General features: G+C 52.4%; 5 protein-coding genes across 5 annotated transcripts; 2 read left to right on the plus strand and 3 right to left on the minus strand.

Moving 5' to 3' along the window:
• Window positions 1–4,128: 4,128 nt before the first annotated feature.
• DACRYDRAFT_103572 (uncharacterized protein) lies at window positions 4,129–4,863 on the plus strand (the record flags this gene model as incomplete). The annotated part of the gene is made up of 4 exons (XM_040767779.1): window positions 4,129–4,365; window positions 4,415–4,534; window positions 4,584–4,703; window positions 4,753–4,863. 4 exons carry the CDS (start codon window positions 4,129–4,131, stop codon window positions 4,861–4,863), a joined length of 588 nt encoding a protein of 195 aa, XP_040633517.1.
• A 292-nt stretch (window positions 4,864–5,155) lies between these two features.
• DACRYDRAFT_19699 (SUA5-domain-containing protein) lies at window positions 5,156–6,032 on the minus strand. Its single transcript, XM_040771621.1, has one exon. The coding sequence runs from the start codon at window positions 5,928–5,930 to the stop codon at window positions 5,184–5,186; it is 747 nt and encodes a 248-aa protein (XP_040633518.1). The 5' UTR covers window positions 5,931–6,032; the 3' UTR covers window positions 5,156–5,183.
• Window positions 6,033–7,700: 1,668 nt separating this feature from the next.
• On the minus strand, window positions 7,701–12,289 carry DACRYDRAFT_103575 (uncharacterized protein; the record flags this gene model as incomplete). Its single annotated transcript, XM_040767780.1, has 15 exons — window positions 7,701–7,782; window positions 7,831–7,958; window positions 8,008–8,391; window positions 8,443–8,592; window positions 8,642–9,363; window positions 9,420–10,025; window positions 10,079–10,597; window positions 10,648–10,969; window positions 11,017–11,171; window positions 11,219–11,321; window positions 11,371–11,487; window positions 11,542–11,739; window positions 11,780–11,908; window positions 11,960–12,102; window positions 12,151–12,289. The coding sequence occupies 15 exons, from the start codon at window positions 12,287–12,289 to the stop codon at window positions 7,701–7,703; spliced, it is 3,897 nt and encodes a 1,298-aa protein (XP_040633519.1).
• A 667-nt stretch (window positions 12,290–12,956) lies between these two features.
• DACRYDRAFT_103576 (uncharacterized protein) lies at window positions 12,957–14,948 on the minus strand (the record flags this gene model as incomplete). Its single annotated transcript, XM_040767781.1, has 4 exons — window positions 12,957–13,236; window positions 13,293–13,517; window positions 13,565–13,616; window positions 14,147–14,948. 4 exons carry the CDS (start codon window positions 14,946–14,948, stop codon window positions 12,957–12,959), a joined length of 1,359 nt encoding a protein of 452 aa, XP_040633520.1.
• Window positions 14,949–15,277: 329 nt separating this feature from the next.
• DACRYDRAFT_103577 (Sm-like ribonucleoprotein) lies at window positions 15,278–15,712 on the plus strand (the record flags this gene model as incomplete). The annotated part of the gene is made up of 4 exons (XM_040767782.1): window positions 15,278–15,391; window positions 15,449–15,538; window positions 15,588–15,641; window positions 15,692–15,712. 4 exons carry the CDS (start codon window positions 15,278–15,280, stop codon window positions 15,710–15,712), a joined length of 279 nt encoding a protein of 92 aa, XP_040633521.1.
• Between the last annotated feature and the right edge of the window lie 1,137 nt (window positions 15,713–16,849).

Below are 16,849 nucleotides of genomic sequence, written 5' to 3' on the forward strand. Positions count from 1 at the left end.
CATGGAAGTAGCTGGTATACCTTGGCATGTGCTGGAACCTGCTGGAAGGATTGGATGGTCAGGTGACCTGCTGTGCATGGCTGTGCATGACCTCATATGACCTCATCCTTGGTCATATGACCTGATCACCTGACTAGGCTGAGTAATCAAGATGTTCTAGCAGGTTCCACCACAGAGGTATAAATATAAGGCCTACTCTGCCTGGGGACTGTCTCTTCAGACTTGGTCTCTTAGGATCATCCACAGGTACCTATACTGTAGATAGGTCTTAGTCATCAGGTCTACTCCACTTCCTTGTTGCCTGCTTAGACTCTTGGCACTCTTAGGTGAGCAGACTTAGTCAACCTGTGTTGCCCTAACACACATACTGTAATATAACTAATTGAAAATGAAACACAACTTATAAATTATTGTTAGAACACACTTATAAGATAACACAAATTTGAGACCAGACCCTAGCACCTCTTAAACTGTTACTACCACCTTCCTTAATTAAAAGGTCCCTGGTTGCTCAAGGCAGGCCTTGGAGTCATATCAGGGATTTGCCCTCAGGCAGTCATCATACACTAGGTTTTTAGGTGGCTACAAAGATGCTGTGTAGACCTGTTTAGGCTATCTGCCTAGCCCTCAAAAGGATGCATACACTCCATGCTTCTCAGGATCCTATATATCCACTTTTGTGGGCTACTTGCTTTATTGTGTAGCTTCACTACACAATTTGCCCCAGACCTGTAATATTATGCTATGGACTACATAACTACAGATCATGTTAATATCCATCATACAGATCTGTTGGGGCAATCTGTTTTCCATTCCTGTAGCATCAGAATACTCCCCAACATTACAGTCTCATGAAAAAAAAGAGAGATTTAATTCCTGCTTATCAGGGCATTCCAATGCCTGCTTCTCCCCCCATCTGGCTATCTTGTTTAGTAAAATCCTCCCTTTGCCCTTAGACATGGTGGAGTGATCTTAAATTGCTAAATGGGGGATAATAGTGCTCCTGAACTTGCATTAGTCATGACCTCCTAAATCACAGAGTGTACTCACCCATTTCAGCTCTATCCTACAAGTGGGTTCTGCCCTTTGCTCATCTTCCATTAAGGTTGTGTTTCCTTGACCTCTATTTGAGTGTGCACCAGAGCTTAAGAGTTCCTGTGATGAGCTAATGAGCAAGAGGCTTGCAGACATCTACCAACTCTTCCAGAAGCACAAAGAGCTTAAGGTCAGCAACAACATGTACCTGTGCCATGGCAGATGGGCATCAGCCAGGCAAAATAGAGGCATATATGCATTTCCCTTTTGTGAAACCCTGTGAGGATAACACAATCCTAGTGAAGCAGCAATTGTAAATCTGAATAGGCAAGACCAAGAGTGCACATGCAAGCAGAGCAAATGCAAGTATGAATAGGGTGAGTAACCTCAAACCCAATCAAGTAGGCAGTATGTGAATGACTGAACATTGCATTTACCAATATGCAAGCAAGTACAAGTCAAGCTAGGTGCAATCCATGTAAATCACAATGTGAATAAAGCTTCAGATTGATAACTGGGATTATGGGGGAATCCTCAGAGATCAGATCTGAGGATGTATATAGGTCTACCCTACCCTATATATACTACCAAGGGAAGGAAGCAAAGGAGGCAAGCCACATGTGGCTATGCTTGTACAGTACTTACATGTGAGGGCAACACAATCCAGCAAGGCTGACAATTAAGAACTCTGAACAGAGATAAGAAGAGATCAAAAGGAGATTTGGGAGAATCAACAGATAGTCCAGAATGTCCAGGGGGGGGGGGGGGGGGGGGTTTTGGGGTTTAGTGAGGATCAAAGCAGAGGTTTTGAAGTCAGAAAAATTCCAGACAGTTAAGCAGAGGCCAAAGAGTTGAAAAGTATCTGAGAGCAACAGAAAGCTATCAAAGCTATAGAAACTGATGACAAGAAATGCTCAATTATGCAATTTCTTGAAGAGATCAGATTTAAAGGGAAGTGGCAATGGGCAGAGGCAGGATTAATACTAGAGGGGTGGAAGTAATGTGGAAGCAAAGAAAGTGGCTTGGGAACTGTACAGCTACCAATTGTTCTTTCAGGAGTCTTTGGCATGCAGATTGAGGGTGGTTGGGTGTTTTGAGTAGGGATCAGTGAGTCAGAAGGTTTTGGAGGGTTTGGGGGTTCAAAATATGTGCCTCAGTTGAACTGGGATTGAATGTGAGTTGACAGTGGATTGAAATTGGGTGTCCCCTGACAGAGGGTGGTTGGGTGTTTCAAGTAGGGATCAGTGAGTCAGAAGGTTTCAGAGGGTTTGGGGGTTTGAGATATGTGCCTTGGTTGAACTGGGATTGAATGTGAGTTGACAGTGGGTTGAAATTGGGTGCCCCCTGACATTACAGCACACCACATGCTACCCACATGCACTATTTGCAGTGCATGTCCATCCATGCAAGTTGCCAAATATGGAAGTAGGTTCCAATGGCTTCATAGCCCCATTGTCAGGTGCATTTCTGGGGTCAGATCAAGGGTGCACCCAGTATTGAGTGATCTGTGAGGCAATTTGCATCTGTTTGCAGGATAAGAATTGCACATCCCCTGACAGCAACACTATATGCAGCAAGGTTGCCTGGTGGAACCTAAACAATTCCCCCCAGCCCTCAGAACACAATGATAGGCAAGATACCCCCGGGGTCATCCGAGGAACTTACCTTGCCTGTGCCTGATGTTGACCCTAACTGACTTAGATAATCTAAACGCGCTGAAACGTCTTCAGGAGGCGCAGACTCGATTTTCTGGGAAATTTCATTCTTCTTCCAAGGCACTCAACGGGAGGCACATTCGGTACCATCTCGATCAGGGCGAGGTGGGGTCAAGGCCTGCTTCATCGATTTTTTCTCTGGCCTGAAACCCCGAGACATCGGGAGCTTGAACTTTCGTCCAGATGAGATTCATGCCACTATCTTCCTTCGCTCCTCCAGGATTTTTCATCTGGACTACCTTGCTTCAGAGCAAAACTTGGGTACTGGCGTCTGTTTCATACTCTCTACGCGCATCCCTTTTTTGGCTTTTCAGCGGCTGCATATCTGCATCGAGATTAGAAGATGGCCGTGGTCCAGGTCAGGTCCGATCATTGTCCTTGTCATTGGTCATTGGTCATGATGTCATGATCAGGTCAATCACTCGTTATTTGATTCATTCAGAACCGGTCCAGGTCGGTTAAAAACGGTCCGGGTACAGCGTTCTCATATCATGTCTCCTCCAGGACAGTCTTGGCATCTCGTGCCTGAGAGTCTTGCTCCCCGATCGCCGCATCAAGCTGCTTGAATCAGAAATTTCGGAGCTCTCCTCGCTACATACATGGGATTTGTTGACAATAGACATCTGTGATAAACTGCAGGGCTTCGAAGCGAGTGGAACCAAGTCGATTTCGAGTCCGTGCATCTCTCTCGCGGTACGGACGTGAAGGTTTTCCGCTTCATTGTTGCTCAAGTGTTTCGAAGGTTCATCAACTCCCATATATGTCACTATGGAGCTGCTGGACTTTGCGCGGTAATCAATGGGTGCAATACATTCACTATCATGACCACCTTGATGTGACCAGCCATGGCCGGTTCTACGCGGCCATCATCTCCCAGGTTGCTCCGGTCATGGCCATGTAACTTGACTGTGACCGAGCCGGATGACCGAGGTCTTCATGGTCCTATCATGACCGCGAGCCATCCTTAATTGAGATGCGCCTCAGCAAATGTCAGCTTGCTGATGTTGAAGATGTATTACTGCCCATAAGTGGTATTTCTGTCCTGCGAGTTGTCTATCCCCCGGTAAGCCTCAGACAGGGGCATACATTGTCTCTCGGGGTTCATTCATCTGCGATGATCGCCCCAGAGGCATGGCGTCCTGTAGGAAATCACTTTCTGATTGCCTTTCTGGGATCGCTTAGGCATCGCCGGCTCCTTTCTATGGCTAGGTGGTGGCTCGATGCACTTCGCCGGATGTCTGTATAGACAACTGTTGAGTGAAGAGGCAGCTCAGATGCATATATAAACCTGCCTGAACAGCACCAGCTCTCATCCAACAAGTCCCCTCTTGTTACCAAGATCTGCAGCGCCCAACGATATCAACCTCGACGATCCATCATGCATTTCCTTCGCACCCTGCTCCCCTTCATGGCCGCATCTTTCGCCGTCGCTGGTGTCATTCCCTTGGACCATGCCAGCCTCGTAGCTAAGGACCTTGCGGGGCGCCAGGGAATCGATGCCCCGACGGTCGTTGCAATCATCCAGGCGCTCGCGGCCCAGGTGAGCAGTCTCGAAGAGACGATCGAGACGGCTTCAGGCCTCAGCACCTCCGCCCAGGTGTCGGCTCTCTCTCAGGTGACTCTCTTCCCACGCGCATACGTATGTCACTTGACCACATTGAAAGAACATTACCTCTTCTCTCAATACAATAATCACCGAGATAAACCAGTCCGTCGGGGCGTCGACCGGTGTCGTCTTCAGCGACCCAACATCCTGCCAGGAGATCGGTGACGCATTGAACCAGGTAAAGACTTTCCTCTTCTGAGGATCGTACACTGAACGCAGGGAAATAGTTCGCAACCGTGCTCGACAACACGTTCCACGTACTCATCTCCGAGGCTCCCGTATTCTTGAACTTCAACAGCGCCGCCCCGATCGCACAAGAGTTGGGAGTGATCCAGCCAGAGATCGATGTGAGTACCCTCTTCGCCTTCGACGTGACGTCACCTCATAGCTCGCTAGACATTGGCAAACGTGATAATCCAGGCGCTTCCCTGCCAGACCCAAGCTGTCAAGCAAGGCCAGGCCTTGCTCGACAACGACTTTAGCAGCGCGATTGCCGCGCTCGCTTAGAACTGCCTCCTTGATCTATGCTTGCCCGAGGAGACCGCCGATGGAGGTGATGCGGTCTGAGGCACGGGCGTATAGTATGAGATTAGCCTGTTGTGCTGTTTCCCCCATGAACTCTGTTTCTTTCGTCCTATGCTTTGCTGAGCTCAATTGAATCAAATTACAGCGCGTGTCCATCGAGACCGCTGCTGTACATGCGTTTTCCATATACTTGTGTAACGCCAGCTGAAGCCCCGTCGTCAGAAACACGGCTCCGATTCGCCGAAAGTCATGATCGTACCATGGTTGCATTGATGTACATTGTCACGTGTTTCCACATCACTCTATCCCCATATATATCTTACTTCCCCCGCCGCCTTCCTCAGCCTGTTCATCACCGCCAACCCTTCTCTGTCCTCCTCCACCCCTTCTACAAGGATGATATCCACTCCCTCCGCATCGAGCGTTAACAGGCCATCAAACAGCCTATGCGCAGCCTCAGAAGGCTCGTTCCGGTTGCCAAGGGAGTACCGGTGCGTGTGGTAGTGCGTCGTTATGCACGCCAACGTGATCGGCGAGTTGGAGAAAGCGAGCACGCCAACTCTGAAATCTTCCTGCTGGGGCGACAGCTCATCGTGCAGCTCATCGAGGATATCGTGTATCGATTCTGCCTTCTTCCCTTCCGGCGGCGTGGTCCGAAGCAGGAGCACGACAGGGGTGGTGGGCGAATAGTGTCGGTACTTCATCCCCGGCGTCGTGGGCACATGCTCGATCTCCGGATCTTCATAATCCCGTTTGTGAACGAGGACCTTCGTTCCGGGGCCCAGGACTCGCTGGAGCTCCTCGACAGTCAGTCCACCTGGACGGAGGACTTTGATCACTCCTGGTGAAGAGAGCCCGTCCACGACAGTAGACTCGACACCGACGTCGCACGCGCCTCCGTCCAGTATGAGCGGGATCTTGCCCCCAAGGTCTGTGAGGACGTGCTGCGCTCGCGTGGGCGAGGGGCGGCCAGAGGCGTTCGCTGATGGTGCTGCTAGTGGAGTGTGGGAGAGGGAAATGACTGCCCGGGCGATGGGGTGCGAGGGCATCCGGATCGCTACCGTTGGCTGATTCGCTGTGCAGATATCGGGGATCTTGGATGATTTTGGGAAGAGAAGGGTGAGCGGGCCCGGCCAGAATGCGCTGATCAGGTTGTCGTAGGTTTGGGGGATCTTGTATGACGCTGGGAGGAGAGAGTACAGCATCGGTAATGATGAGACGTGTACGATCAGCGGGTTGTCAGCTGGCCGGCCTTTAGCGCTGAATATTCGTGCCACGGACTGAGAGTGCAACGCGTTCGCTGCCAATCCATAGACGGTCTCTGTTGGGAGTGCGATAGGAAGCTGCCTGTCAAGCAGGTCGTGCGTTGCTTCCTGCAGAGCGGCCATAGTTGTCGCGGAGCTGACCTTCGGAGGCGCATCCGAATCTATCCCTGGAAAGCAGATAGAATCACCATCACATTCTAGCACGTTGGTCTCCATGGTTGTTGCGTTGATGCAAGTCATGCTGAGCGACCTTGGAGCCGGTCGGGCTGACCTCAGGCGAGAAAATAGTGATGAAGCAAAGCGCGTCAGGATGAGAGAGCAGCCGGATAATGTCTTGTGCCAGCTGGCGGTGGTACGTTGACAGAGGACACGTGGACGCAGTAATTCTTTCAACCTTGTGCAGGAAAGAAGTCAGACCAAACTTCCAGCAGGAGTTAGAGTACAGGGTAAGGAATGAATTCGCGAAAGAGGTATCTAGAATAGTCGGGAATGCGGCAGGTGACTTTATTTTCCGTCGTCAAAATTTGGATGCTGCGCCACTAAGCAACTTAGGCGCCCACATCAATGCTCCGGACCCTCATCCATTGCAGGCACTTACCCACTGGGCAGCGTAGCGCCCGTGCTGTCGCCTTACCGTTCTATCTGCATAGACGGTGGACAAGCAATGTCCCTCCGACTTCATCGGCAGGACCGGTGATATACACCGCACCGCTCCTGCGGCCTTTCCGATTGCTCAAGCTCTTCTCCCTCACCTCCCTCGCACTCAGCACATCTCTGTCTCCACTCATCCTCATCATACCCGCTCCACTCCCAACAGTAGCGCGCATCGCCCTCGCTGGAACTGCAGTCTCCGCTTCGGGATTCTCGACCGCGCTCATTGCTTGGGGAAGCAGGAGCCACGTGAACGTCATCCGAAGACACGGTGATGCGGGAATGGAACTGGAGAGCGCGGATTGGTTGTTGAGGAGGATCACGACCACGGTGTGGGACACGAGTGTTTTCACTGTGAGCGGGAGACCATTTGCTACCTGGGAGCTCCCGGATGAGGTGATGCCGCGCCCAGGGAGAGAGGTGAAAGAGGGCGAGAGCCAGGTGCTGGCTAAAACGGAGGATTGGAAGGGCAGGTTGCGCGGGCAGTGGATTGTTGAATATCAGAAGAACTCAACAGGGAAGATGGTGGGGAAGTGTAGAGGTCAGGGGAGTATGATCCGGTGCGTGATGTCCCTCCTTCGATCTTCAGTTGACTGAAAGTCTATCAGACATTTCAACGTCGCAGACCATCTCATTGACCAGAGCAGCACCTCAAAATGAACAACTCTGCTACAGCACCACACTGTTGTAATGTCTTCTATTTAACAACATACACAAGGCCTACGATACATCCTTCTGTTAATGCAGTTAGAGAACCAAAATACGCGGTCGTGTCCGTGCGAAGATGCGCGATGCAGGCATGTTATGGAGAAATGAGTGATAATGCGGTGTGTTGAAGGAAAACGTCAAATGAGATAAACAATAAACATCTATGATACCCGAGGCTCGAGGTGGTATTCACGTTTAGAGCAGGCCGGCCTTGCGCAGCAAGGTTTCGTAATGTTCGTTTTGTAGCTTGGTCTCCTCAAGTTCCCGTTGCAGTTTACTGCAAACATGTCAGTTCGAGGCAACTTGTCTCGATCGCAAGACTCACGTGTTTTGCATTGTAAGCTGATTACGCGAGTCCTTGGCTTTCTGCAAATCTTTCGTTATGGCTTGCCATGCTTCAGTTGCAGGCAGAGAAACGTCGTTGAACATTCCATCAAGTTCCTCGTTGAATGCCTACATCAGGTCAGCAGGGAGGTCATGAACCAATGAGATAGATACTCACGTCGTACATGATTTCCTTTTCAGTGGTGGCATCGTCAAGGAACTTCTTGAGCACGGCACATTGTTTCTTGAGATGCTCAATCTCAGCGTTGACCTTGTCAACTTCAGTAGACTTTCCGCCCGCGTCAGCAAGAACAATCTTGAGCTTGCTGTGCAAGTCTTCCTGCTGAGATACCGCTTTCTTCAGGCCGGCATCGGTCTGAATCAACAGACTTTCGACGTTCTTGGACCAGCCTTCAATGAAGTTGATATCGACAGTTGGCTTGCAGCTCAGCTCGGGTGCTTTTACAGGAGTGTCGAAAGCCGCTGCACGCGCCGAGACACCACGTCCACCCTGCTCAAGGAGCAGTCGCATTTCAGCCATGCGCTCTTCAGTAAAGCGGTTCTGAACCACAGATGATCAGAGCAGTTCTTTGTCAGAGACTGGAAAACGTACCGAGATGTGATTTGTTTTGGGTGAACGTGGGAGCCCGGTGTCCCTCAAGGCGTTGATAGGATCTTTGGACATGACCTGCTTGGCAAGATTGCTCTTGAATGCCTCGACCTCAAGTTTGATCTTTTTCAGGGCCCGCCGCGAGGAGTTCATCTACCCAAGAGTGAGTTGATGGTTTTGGAAGAGCCATGACAAGACTTACATCCTCGCGGGTTGTTTCGGCAATGACCAGCAGTTTGTTGGCCTCCAGCACAACATCTCCTTTGTGATGTCTGAGCTTCGAGCCACGTCGAGGAGTACGCCCTTGTTGGGAGCCATGGCGAGTAGCACCAGTCTTGTTCGAAGACTCTACGGAGTGCTTGCGTTGAGGTAACGTACTTCTTGGTGGCGAGTCGAGTGAATGCACCACTTGTCGAGGGTTTGCTTTCGTCGGGGATCCAGGATCTTCTCTTACGAGGGAGGGCGAAGCATTCTTTACAGAAGATTTCTTGACAATTGAGAGCGGTTCCACTCGAGGTGTGTTGACATCAGTCGGTGCCAAGATCGGCCGAGGTGGCGTAGCGACTGCAGTGCCATCGTCGCTCTGCGTCAGCTTCGGCGGCTGAATAGTCGCGGCAGTCATATCCGCTAGCATATCCTCAAGATCCCCTGGCTGCACATTCGGTACAGGTTCGACAGGAATATTCTCCATCTCCAGATCTTCCGTAGGCAACGGGGCTGTGCTGGGGTGTGGCGAGTTGATAGGCGTTCTGGGACCACTAGGTCTACTCAACCGCGGACCGCGAGGCTGTGGTGTGATTGGTCGGTTTGTGGCTTGAGTGGGCGTCGCTGACCGAGGCCGGGAATCATTGGTGGACGATGACCTGATTGAAACCTCCCTGTTCCCTGGCGCGGGGTATGGAATTCTGGGGATTTCCACATGTTCTAAGAAGAATTCCGGTCAGTTTTTGTTTGAGTGCGCAATTGTTTGAGTGACATACGCCACGACTCCTCACTAATGGTCGACGGAAGGGAGATCGGTTGCCGTGGTGCAGTGACAGATTCCTGCTTCTGACTGTTATTTCGGGCAAGTTCCAAACGCATGCTCAAGTCCCATTCAGAGTCGTGTGGCTTCTCTGCTTCATGTGGCGGGTGAGGGTCCTCATCAGGTTCCTCCAGCTGCACTGCCTTACGCTTTACTGGCGACCGCGCCTCAGGGGAACTGATTTGGGAGATTGGGCGCTTGATCGTGGACTTGCGCCTCGAAGGTGAGCTAGAAGAGAAAGAATCGTCGTCCACTATGGAAGTCTGGGCCGTGGAAGTAGAACGCGATGACGAAAATTTGAAACTGCCCGTCCCTGTCGTCGTCGTCGTCGTTGTCGTGGTAGCGGTGAAAGTAGACACGCGACTCGCACTGGACTTTGTCCGCTTGTGGTGGCCGTTGATCGTGCCGAATACGTCGCCCATAACGGAACCAGGTCGAGAATTGAACAGGTTTTCTAGAACGAACATTCCGGTCCGGGATCGGGCAGTACCTCCATTCAAATGCGGTGTGTGAGGAGTCGAGTCGGTGCCAGTATGGAAGTGGAACAGGCGGTACTGTTGAACTAATTTATGCTGTCGTCAGCGGAGCTAAGAGGATCAGGGGGAAATTGCCTACTTGTGTTAATCACCCGGGCGGGGATCTCCGCCGTTTCGATTATATCCTCTTCTATGGGCTCCGCAGGATCACGCGTGGTTACTCGGATACGTGCAAGATCACCTTCCATGGGTTGAACACGAACGATCACGTAAGGTCCGCCATCGACCCCAAAAGGCAAGTCGTCTGCTTGCGTCTCTCTAGGATCAACATGCAGGACGATTTTGCCTTTCTTTGGCTCTCCCAGGTACGCAGTGCGGTGATACACGTTGAAGTATGCCTTGGCAAATGTGGTCTTGCCCCGAACGGTCTCGATTTCTCGCTCTGGCATATAGCGGACGGTTGAACGACCCTGGCGCGTACGATATTCTGCCTGACAAGTCCACAGGCTATTCAAGAACCGCTGCTTTCTTTCTTGCGTTGTAATTGGGTCATACCCAACCGGAGCAGGAGGGACCACGACGACATATGAGCGGAAGGGACGACCTGCCCAGCGATCTGTCTGATCATGGGGAGGTTTCTCCAAGAACATATGAACATCTGTCACCAGGTTAGCAAATCATGTTGATATCAACGTTCTTTTTACTCACTTGCTCCCCCGGGGTCTGTTGCGACAACGTCCAGGATGTCCAACACTCCCCGGCAGCTCATCTGGGGCTTTGCCTTGCTCTTGCTCGCAAGCGGCATTTGAGTCGCCTTCTCGATGTCATCGAGTCCAGCCAGAGACCGTCCAGGTGTCGAAGGCAGTCGTTTGACGATCATTAACGTGTCATCGAATAGGAACAGCGTACAGGGCAGATTCCCGGCTGCTGATGAGGACGATGACTGGTAACCAGATGACGGCGACTCAGTTACCAGATCCTCGACGTCGATGCAGTCGATGAAACGACGATTGCTGCTGATGAGGCCAGGCTGCGACTGGTGAGTAGGAACCGCTGGACAGGGGTTTGAGCACGTACTGGGAACCCCTCGATAGCACGCTCGAGCCGATACATGATCGCCGCCTTCTTGGTGGGGTCATCTGCCTCACATAGCGCAACCTTATTCGCAAAGTCGCAAGCTTCACTCAGCTTAGGTCGCTGAACATCGGTAGGATCCATTTTTTCCAACATCGCTGATCTCGGGTAAGCAGCTGAAAACAGTGTGAACGGCGTGACGTACTTCGGAACATCATCGTGTATCTGGGAATGCGCTGCACTGGGTCCATCAACAGTTCTCGGAGTCCGACTCGGTTGCGAGAATCGGAGGCGCTATACTTGATCGTCTATCACGCCGTCAGGAACCCTCTCTTGGAGTGCTGAGAAGAACCGTACCTCGATGTGATGCGCAAACGCCTTATTCTTGACCATCAGCGACTCGAATATCTTCTGGGCCTCTTCCCGCTTGGCGTAATACTGCTTGTAGCAATCGAAAGTTTTCAGCTCGCGAAACTACCTCAAGATGCACATGAGTGGGATGCGATTGGTTGGTATGTTTAGACGCACGTGTTTCAGAGCAATATCGCCAGTGTGCTCCGCAGCGATGTAGCCATTCTGGAAAACCATGGTCTCCAGGTCGCACAGGAACGACTCATTCGCGAGCAGGAGGGCATCGACATTTCCGAACAACGTGTTGGCTTCATACATGGGGATGATGGCAGTCTCGTTACGCTTGGCAAACGCGCGGAGTTGGTCAGCATAGTCCTGCGTTCAAGAGTCAGTCACTCCTGAGGGACAGAGAGACCAGACCTGCCTTCTTGAGGATGCGCAATCGGGTGACGTACGACCGTTCAGTGGTGATAAGTTCCTTGAGTGTATCTTGTAAGGCGGTTCCATTGGTCATCGAGCGCCTGCGGGCAGGTGGTCCCTGAGCCTATCGAATCCCATCAGCGATGTGTAGGGTAGCATTTTACGTAGGACTCACCATCACCGCCAGATTCATGGATGATGCTGCTGGGGCACTGCTAGATCGGGAGACGATGAACGAGACTGATCCTTGGTTTGATGCGAGTGGTTCGCCTAGGGATGCGAGGAGGTTCTCCACCCTCTCCATTTCGGGGCTCATCTCTGCTCCAACATCAGCCCTGCATCTAACACTCCGACAGTGAGAGCTACCAGTCCCAAGCAACCGCGCTTTCTCCGAACTCTCAACCACAACGCTGCAGAAGAACGCCCTCCTCATCGTCTTCGATCCTCCTGGGACTGCCAACGAATCGCTTGCATTGAGCGGGATCTTGCGGGGAGAGTATGACATGTTCTCCGTCGTGTTTGTAGCTTGTTCGTCTGGCGCCCTGAGGGGAGATAAAAAAAGAGAAAGAGAAAGGGAGACGAAAGGTGTGGACTGTTGTGAGTGTATCGGATAAAGCGTAGGGGCGGCCGTGCTCCGTGTCTCTGACGCGCTCAACGGATGCAAGTTCAATTGAAAGCGTCGTTGCAAATATCAGTCACGTGTTTGCTTACATCACGTGAACTCTTACACCAGCTTCTTGGCGGAAGCGGACCGGTCTATTTTAGGGTTGCACCAACAGGGCTTCGTCTGTTGCATTCTGTTGCGGATGGTGTCGCATGGACATCTGTGGGATTCTGGTCGACTCTGCTCGATGCGTCCGCAACCTCGGTTGCACCGGACACACGACTCGACTCGCATGAATTAGTTTATCTGATGGCGGAATGATCAGCGTGGCTGTAGTCACCAGGAAACAGGTATGAATGGCCTGAGTTTAGAGGTGATCAGATAGACTGCTTTGTTTGGCTTGTAATGTGATACCATTTGCCGCTACCAATCAAAATGTGATCCGCTCAGAGAAGCTACGTATGTCATGAAGGATGAGGATGTGCACGTGAGGAAACAATGGGAATGCCAGGGGCAACACAACGCGTCCTTTCCGTGGGCGAGGACGCCGCGGGCCTCATTGTCATGGTCAGCTTTGGAATGCCGTGTGCGTGCCCGGTCTGAGGCCCTTCGTCTCGAACATACCATCAACAATGGTGATGTCCTTGAGGTCGGGATCCGACTCGATCGTCGGCAAGGTGGGCCAGGTGCTTCTGCGGAAATAGGTCGTCAAGTGCCACTTGCGGGGTTTCTTCGTCTTCGGAGCGCTTGGGTCGGTGAACAGGGCGGTGGCGGAGAAGGTTTGTTTCGTCATTCCGTCCGGTTTAACGGGACGTGTGCGGGATTTTGCGTGGAAAGAGGGGTGTACTCTGCGACAGGCATGTCGGTCAGTGGCTTGGCAGATGAGGTGTATGCGCGCAAGTACTTCTCTGCTCCGGGAGGCAGGTCAACCTTCTCCTCATAGTACAAGAAAGGGCCTTCAACCTTGCTCTGAGACCACTTCATCCTGTCGGTCCAACGTTGGAAACTCCCACCGGAGCCATCAACACCTTGAATGAAGTCGTATTCCTCCCATACGAAAACGGCGCCGTCTTGAATGAACTCTTTCCCTTCGTCGACGTTCAGCCGGCGTCGTATTAGGGGCAAGATGCTGCAGTAGGATGAGCACGTATGTACAAAGCACGTTGCTAGCCGCACCCCATCCTAACCGCCTCGAAGACGATTAGGGCGTCTCGTGTGTTGCGGATTTCTGTCGGAGATGAGTCAACTCCCAGGGACACATCAATCTCGGTACTTGCGTAGACAAGTATGGGTGGGCTTCTCGATAGGATCTCCAAACTTAAAGTCGGGTATATAGAGCGACATGGTGGTTGAAAGCAAGCAGGATCGGGGGAGTGACTAGACTCGCGGACTCGTTTATTGCCTCCGACAGGCCTCGCGGAGGGGGGTGTAACCGAACCCCGTCATCAGATGCGGTCGAAAAGTCATGCGGAGGGCGGAGGTTTGCCTCCCAAATATGGTATCTTCTCCTATTCCGCAGAGATGCTTCTTAAATTCACACACTTCTTCCAAAGCTAATATTGTCTTCTTCTCCTGACAGACGAATCATCTTGATGAAAACGTACTTTAGGGAAAAAAAACGTTACATAATCCTACAGGAGACTACAACGCCGATGATCATCAGCCGAAAACAAGTCACCAAGCGCTAGCGTATCTCATTTATCGTCCAGATATCCCGGTCCCACAGTCGCCCAGCAGTCCCAAGCTCCGTCAACACACCCGGAATTCCGCCCTTGAACCTCTCCTCGATCAGATTCACCACTCTGAGCCCAAATACGACCTCGTTATCCCCTATCACCGCCCTAAGCGCGCGGATCAGTTCCTTCGCCAATCCCGCCTCCTCGGTGTAAACCATAAAGAACACCTGCCTCGACCCTGACAGCTCCCTGACGAACCTTGTGAACGCTGGCGACACCTGGCCGGACGTTGGAAGCCAGCAGTCACTCAGGCACAAGCTCTCCAACTGAGGGAAATGTCCTTGAGCGAGAAGGAAGTCCTCTAGATGGACACGGTACAGACTCAGCCGGCGGATCCCTACCCAGCTCCTGGGCAGCGTCATGTGCAGTCCCTGATCGCTGGCGGTGTACAAGCCCCAAAAGTTACTCTCTCGCGGGAGGATGAACTCCTGCAGCCCGCTGCATCCCGCTAACGCAGAACGCTCAGCGTCCGTCTGCCCTCCCCAACAACTGATGAGCAGGCGTTCCAGGCTGCTAGAGAGCGTAGCCAGGAGGCCACACACGAGCTGCGCGATCTCGGGTTCGAAGCTGAGCGGGCCGACCGCAAGTGTTCGCGTATGCTTCTTGATGTGTGTGCCCTGCTGCAGACTGGGGATCTGCGACGCCATCTGAATGTAGATGCGGCGGTACAGGTGGGGGAGTGCGATCGACCGGCATGCGGCGGAGGTGAGGCACAGCACGTACAAGGCCTTTCGGTTCGCGGGTGGGAGAGAATACGCAAGATCGTTTGCGGGTGTAGCAATGTGTGAGATGATCTCGATCAACAGTTCGGGGAGTAGGGCCATGGTCGTGTGAGTTGCTCTAGCGACTGTTAGAACGTCTTCCGCTCCAGTAATGAAAACGTACGACAACTTATATGATACAGTGCTTGAACACTATCTACACATCTGAGTTGATTCAGTCCAGCACAGCTCCGAGTTGTACAACGCAAGGCAGAGGTCGTGTGTTCGTGGGGTAGTCGCCCTCCAGCACAGAGCACCATCACTGCCTCCAATTCCAGAAGCGCTCGGTCTAACTTCGGACAACCCGGCACTGCCACTTACCCCTTCCTCACGCGCTCTTTTCTCTCGACCGTCACCTTACGCGACTCACTCTACAGGCTTGGAGGACGACGATGGCGGACCTGAGCGCCCAAGTACAAGAACCGTTCGACCTCGTCCGTCTCTCACTCAGCGAACGCGTATTCGTAAAGCTCAAAGGAGAGCGGTCCTTAACCGGTGTGCTACACGTATGTTCTCCCTCCTGCTCATCGCGTGCGCTAATGTTAGGACGTCGCTGTTGGCAGGCGTATGACGGGCATATGAATATGATCATGAGCGATGTGGAGGAGACGATTCTCATGGTCGAACCTGAGGAGAGCGGGAGTACAGTCCAGGTACGTCTTTGCTTTTCCTGGGCGCTCGCATGTTGACGCTGGTGGGTAGACGATGAAACGCGCTATGGAGATGCTTTTCGTAAGAGGGGATAGTGTTATCCTTGTCTGTCTCTTTTCCTATTATATCACTTGACTTGTACTGATGAAGAACAGGTATCACCGGGGGCACGATGAGGATCGCTTGTGTGACAGTTGAGCTAGGAATGTCCGTCCGGCCCAGAGTGTTATTGGGGAGATGTATGCTATGCTGCAGGGTGATGGCAATACAATGTAACACGCCGCATACTCTTGCGCACTAATATCCAGGACCGATCAACGCAATTCAACGAAAAGCACGCAAAGAGTCAAACATCAGCGCCCTTTACGGTGGAAGCGCCTGGCATTTAAACTGGCTGTCCTCACAAGAACCATGCTTTGCAGAAGTGATGCGATATGATGCCAATCTGGAGACCACAAGAATCCCAATATAAAGATACAACTTGTCGATCCTACGATGCCCCGTTTCTTCGCTCCTGATTCCTGGCTCCCGGCTCTCCTCGCTTCTCCCAACCCACGAGCAAACCCTCAAGCCGTCGCCTCGGTATGTTCTGCTGTCGTCGTCGGTGTGTCTTCCTGATCCATCACTTCCTCCACCCGCGGGACGACTCCCCCGACCCGCAGCACCTCCACTTCTCGCCCCCGCCCGTCGCTCCCATTCCGCGAACCATTCCCCGTCTCTTCCCCTGTTTCGTCCCCCACTTGCGCAGGACCGTCTGTCGTAAGTGGCCAAGTACCATCCCGGATCCATCCGCCGCGGAGGATTCGTACCTTCCAAAGCGGATAGGATGCGAATAAAGGCAGGGAGGGTTTTTTAAAGAGCAGAAATCGTGGAACAATGGGCGAATCCGGTGGAGAAAAGAAGGAAGTGATCAGACCATCAGAATTACCTCAGATTTTCAAGACTCACCACCATAGCGAGCGGCAAAGGGGTTGTAAGCTGGGTCCCCGCCGTCAGCCTCTGCCACACCTGGCGAATGCTAGCCCATATCCCCTCGTCGGCCTCGGCGTTGTCGACGCTCAAAAGCTGTTCGAGCCTCTGTCTGCCTGGATGTTGATGAGCGGAGGTACGCCCGCGTGTGAAAGGTAAAAGAGGGAGAAGCCTTGGTGGCTGCCGCGTGGGCGCAGCCGATGTAAGGGTAGGTGACGTCGGTGGCGCGAGCCACACTGCTCTTCGTGCTTCCCAGAAGATCTGCTGTGCCTCTCCAGGCCCTGCCCCTGCGCTGACCCCTTCCCTGCCGGTGCGCCTCCCTCTCTCGCTTCTCCCCCCTCTTT

The sequence above is a fragment of the Dacryopinax primogenitus genome (assembly GCF_000292625.1).
Source record: "Dacryopinax primogenitus strain DJM-731 SS1 chromosome Unknown DACRYscaffold_1, whole genome shotgun sequence".
Taxonomy (NCBI): domain Eukaryota; kingdom Fungi; phylum Basidiomycota; class Dacrymycetes; order Dacrymycetales; family Dacrymycetaceae; genus Dacryopinax; species Dacryopinax primogenitus.